The 5050-nt window shown below is 48.7% G+C and overlaps 1 protein-coding gene across 3 annotated transcripts in view; it reads right to left on the bottom strand.

The window, feature by feature from the left end:
* The window catches only part of Garnl3 (GTPase activating Rap/RanGAP domain like 3), a 148119-nt gene that overhangs the window by 48004 nt on the left and 95065 nt on the right, over positions 1-5050 (bottom strand). For all 3 annotated transcript variants that reach the window (XM_026777076.1, XM_005346025.3, XM_005346027.2), the window contains 2 exons: positions 2358-2433; positions 1699-1797 (listed from right to left, as the gene is read on the bottom strand). In XM_026777076.1, the coding sequence (XP_026632877.1) occupies positions 1699-1797; positions 2358-2433 (175 nt within the window). The remainder of the gene's footprint in view (positions 1-1698; positions 1798-2357; positions 2434-5050) is intronic.

Here is a 5050-nt window from a genome sequence, read left to right as displayed (position 1 = left end):
GTAGACCAGGCTGGTCTCGAACTCACAGAGATCCGCCTGCCTCTGCCTCCCGAGTGCTGGGATTAAAGGCGTGCGCCACCACCGCCCAGCTTGATCCTGTTTCTTAATTTGAAAACGAGGACAGTAGTATCTAGCTCTCAGGGATGCAGGGAAGACTCAGCAAGATGGTCCCTGAGAAGTGATAACCTAGCAGGAGAGCTGGGCTATGAGACGGCTCAGTAGATGGCGGTCAGGACTACCACAGTGAGCTGAGAGCCGATCACGGTGCTGAGCTTGGGAGCCCATCACATACAGGAGAAAGTTTGTCAGGTGGCACCTTCCACCTCTGAACTGGTACCAAAGGCATTTCCATGGCAGTCGTCATGCATTGCTCTCATGCTGAATTTGTGGGGACTTCCAGGAAGACAGGCTCCCAGACAGTCAGGCTACCTGGCCTGGAGTCTGTCACTTTTAGGCAGAAGGAGCACTGTACCACCTGCCTGGCTTTCTGTGGGCTTGACCGATGAGCAAATGAACTACAAACACAGAAGCCTCAGATAGATGCCAACCTAAGTGACTCAAGTCCAAACTTGCCATCTAGTCTCTCTTCATCCCCTCCTACCTTTCCAAGTCTCCCCTTCAAATCCCCGAGATCTCTCTCCATCAGCCACTTCAGGCCAGAAAGCCAGTGAGAGTCCTTCTTCTTCATCCCCATTCTCCATCATCATGGGATCCTGTGATCTCTACCTCACAGGCTCTGGAATGCACTTGTCCCTGCCAGCCCGCCGTTCCACCAGCCACGACAGTCATCGTCACCCCCTCACCCCCATTCAGACTGGAATCTGCTTCTCCAATGGCTCCCTGGCCTGCTCCCTCTAGATTATCTTCCCTTCAGGTCTGCCCTAAGGGACCCTCACTACTCTCCTACTCAGTGACATACAAGGGGACTTCAAACTCCCTACAGGGCCATCCCTTCCCTTCTCTAGTCTGTATTGCAACCTTCTTGGTCCCTCTGCTCCTTCCAGCCAGAAAGATATTCTCTTAGTTTCTAGAATAGCACATCATGTTCTCTCCTGCCTCAGGGATTTCACAGATGTTCCCTGTTTGGAATTCTTTCCTCAAGACTCCAACTGTTCCCACTCATCACTCCCGGGTTCCCTCGGAGAAGTGTTCTACTCCCCAGACTCGGCAGAGTGCCCGTGGCACTCTCCGTGTGGTTCCTGGTTCCTGTGAGCAGTGACTGCCAAGTGATTTCATAACTGTCACCCGTGTGCCGCCTGTGCTGCCCAGGGGTCTGTCGGCTTTATGCATAGGCAGAGACCATGCTGCTTTAAGCATACTGACTGCAGAGACCAGCAGGGTCTTGGAACACATGGTGCTCATTGGTAAATATAGCTATGGGACAACTGAGTCTTACGTTGTAAGTGCCCCTTGATGTGGGGAACCACAGTGGTAGCAGGTGATATATATGATATGATATGATGATATATGATACCAGGCGGTATAGCCTTATGAGATTCCACAACAGATGATCCTTCCTTGATGGAAATGCCATTCATTTGCGCATGACTTTATGTGTTTATTGATCATGTCTCCTGGTGCATCCCATGGGTCTTATAAAGTCAGTGGAGTTGATGATCATGCCCAGTGACCCATGTCAGATTGGGGATGACCCTCAAGTAACAGAATTTTACTAATTCCAACAAGGGGCAAGCTTACTTTTGGTGTCCAGACCGCCACGGTAGCCTGTCCAGCCCTTTAGAGTAATGGTGTCTCCGAGGAGATTCAAAAATTTTTGAAAAGCTTCACTTCCAATTTCTGCAAGAAAAGGCAAGGGATGAGAAAACATCGATCTCTGGTCAATGGACAGTGAGGCGGTGTTGATGTGCACAGTGTCAAAACATGAGGTCACATTGCCTTCCACCCGGGGGCCATGAGGAGGCTGAGGGAGGAAAACAGATCCAGATGAACCAGGTTCTACTGTGCTTTGCCCAGTGATAAACAGGGCTGTAACATGAAGAGTACAAAAACAGGGAGAGGAAACTCTTTATAGTCACTCAACCAGAACCAGCGAGGAAAGACCTTGTACTCTGTAGAACCAGATTCTCCAAATTCATGTGTGTCTCCTCCCCTCCCAGCTGTGTTCCCCAGGGCCCATCGCAGGGACCCGTAGACGTCAGGTGATCAGTAAAATACTTGGCAAAAAATGAAACTGGTCCTTAGGAAACTCTGTAAGCCGCCTCCTGGGATTGGAGATGGCAGCCCAATCAAATATTCAGTTTCAGCTGCAGGAAAGCAGCAAAGAGCAGGGTCTCTCTCAGCAGGGGTGAGGTGAAGGGCAGGGTTTCCCTCAGCAGGGGTGGGGAGGGGCTGCTCACCATTGCTGAACATCTCGTCGTCTGTAAGTTGTCCATCTTTGGCAAAAAGAACCCCGAATTTGAAATTCACAGAGCCCTTACAACGAGACAGCAAAAGACATGCAAGTTAATTTTATCACTGAAGCACACACAGTTTTAAGGTACGGTGTTTGCATTTCGGATCAGTGCAGTCGCCAGAGTGGACACTTGGGGGAGTCCTTCCTCCCATAAGCCCCGACTGACCATGGTTAGTAAGAGACTCTCATTTTTCTGAAGCTTACAAAATAGCTAGCAGGTGAGGCGATCCATTTCTCTACCAGTCCAGCTGTAATTTCATTATTGCTGACATCAGGAGGATTCCAAGCCCGAGCAGGGGCAGCAGGGTACTGATGACAAACAGCCACAGGCACCCATGGGTCTGGTACCACATTCTGATCCACCCGTCAGCAACAGTTCCCAGAAGACTAGGGGAGCTAATTGTAACTCAGAGCCAAACATAACAATCTTAGACTAAAGTCTGGTAGGCTCTTCTAGAAATAGATATGGAAATTGTGGGCAATTTATATGAAAAGCTCGCCCCCACTCCTGAAGATATTTAATCTGAACAAGTCACAGATGTGCAAATGAAAGACAAAGCAAGCCAAGCAAGCACGGCTATTCCCAGTTTGAGTTTATGATTCTCAGCTCTGCAGAGGACTCACAGAATCCAACCCCGCAGAAAGGACCAACACCAATGTGTGATGGAAGCTGCTTCAGGGAAGAGAAGATGAGAGAGGAATGGAGTCGGGGGCAGAAAGACGGGCACCTGTTACTCTTTAAAGACTTGGTTATTACTTATGTGTTTGTTACGTGTGACCACAATTCATTATCATATATGTATGTGGTGGTTCTATGCATCACACAAGTCCATGTGCCCGCAGAAGATGGCACTGAGCTCCTTGGAGCTGGAGTTACAGGCAGCATGAACTGCTGGATGTGAGCGCTGGGAACCAAACCTGAGTTCTCTGCACAAGCAGTATAACTTCTTAATTGCTGAGCCATCTCTCTAGCCCCTCCACTCTGTGTTCTTAATGATTTTGTCCTAATCTGGGCAGGGATTTGTATGTCACTCTCTATACTTCTGTGCGTGCTTGTATTACGTAATAATAAAAGCCCATTGCTGGAAGAATATCAGCATTAAAAGGCCGACTGACCCGCCACTAGGCGAAGGATTCTGGGTGTTGGTCAGTCAAGGTGCGAGTGATCTAGAGTACTAGCCAATGGGGCCAGGGGTGGGAGGTCAAGGAAGAACACCAGGACTCAGAAGTGAAGTGGTAAAATTAAGACTCTGAAAACCCAGCCTGTCAATGGCTCAGTGATTGAAGTGTTCACCACACATGCAAGAGAACTGGAATCCAGATCCCCAGAACCCACATGGATGTGTGCTAGGTATGATAAGCTGCCTGCCTTCCTAGCCCAGAAACACAGAGAGTTAGGGGATCCCCAGAGCAAGTTGGCTAGCAAAAGTGAATGGTTTAGGGAGCTTTGTATTTGACTAGGAGATCCTGACTCAATGAATAAGGTAGAAGAGGGATAGTGGATGAGTCCTGATGTCAACCCAAGGCATCTATATGTAAGTGCACATGTACCCAAACACGCACAAACATACACACACTGCACACACATATACTTCAGAAAAGAAGAAAAAGAAAAGAATCTGAAAAGCCATGCCTGAGGCTGTGCTTCAAAACCTTTCTCTCCCTAATACACCTGGCAAATAGGTACATGCCCTGCAGTGACTTTCTGTACAGACAGAAGTAGGGAGGGCGTTGCGACCTCACCCCTAAACCCAGAACTCTTCCCCAGCAGATGAGCCTCAGCTCCAACAGCAATTTCCAGAGAGGTCACCTACCACTGCCACCATTCACCCTTTATGCCATTAGCCCCACTATAATTTTTTCCTCTAAGACTGGGTTTCTCTGTGTAGCCCTGGTTGTCCTGGAACTCACTCTGTAGACCAGGCTGGCCTTGAACTCACAGAGATTCACCTGCCTCTGCCTCCCAGGGCTGGGATTAAAAATGTGTGCCACCATTGCCCAGCCCCCACTATAATTCTTATCTTGTATATGTCTCTGTTTCTCACTGGAGCCTGAGTTGCTGGAAGATGACCCAGACTTTAATTAGTATTGAGTTTGCAGAGCAAGCACAGGGCTGGGGACAAATGTGGCGTAGTGACTGTGTAAGGAGCAAGGAAAACAGCAAAGGTGGTTTTTCTCCGCTGGCCAGCTTTTGGCTGATTTTTTGGGGAAGATTTTTTTTTAAAGGCTTACTTTCTTGTTTTAAGTAGTATGTGTGGCAGTGTATGCACATGACTTCAGGTGTTCATGGAGGCCAGAGGTGGGGGAACCCCTGAAGCTGGAGTTACAGGAGGTAGTATGGGTTGCCTGAGGTGGGGGACCCCTAAAGCTGGAGTTACAGGAGGTAGTATGGGTTGCCTGAGTGGGCGCTGGGAACCACACTCGGGCTCCATGAAGAGCAGCATACTCTTTTTTTTTTTAAATATTTATTTATTATATATACAATATTCTGTGTACATGTATGCCTACAGGCCAGAAGAGGGCACCAAACCTTATTACAGATGGTTGTGAGCCACCATGTGGTTGCTGGGAATTGAACTCAAGACCTCTGGAAGAGCAGTCAGGGCTCTTAACCACTGAGCCATCTCTCCAGCCCCG

The sequence above is a fragment of the Microtus ochrogaster genome, chromosome 4 (genome assembly GCF_000317375.1).
Source record: "Microtus ochrogaster isolate Prairie Vole_2 chromosome 4, MicOch1.0, whole genome shotgun sequence".
Taxonomy (NCBI): Eukaryota; Metazoa; Chordata; class Mammalia; order Rodentia; family Cricetidae; genus Microtus; species Microtus ochrogaster.
This window is presented reverse-complemented; position numbering and strand designations above follow the sequence as displayed.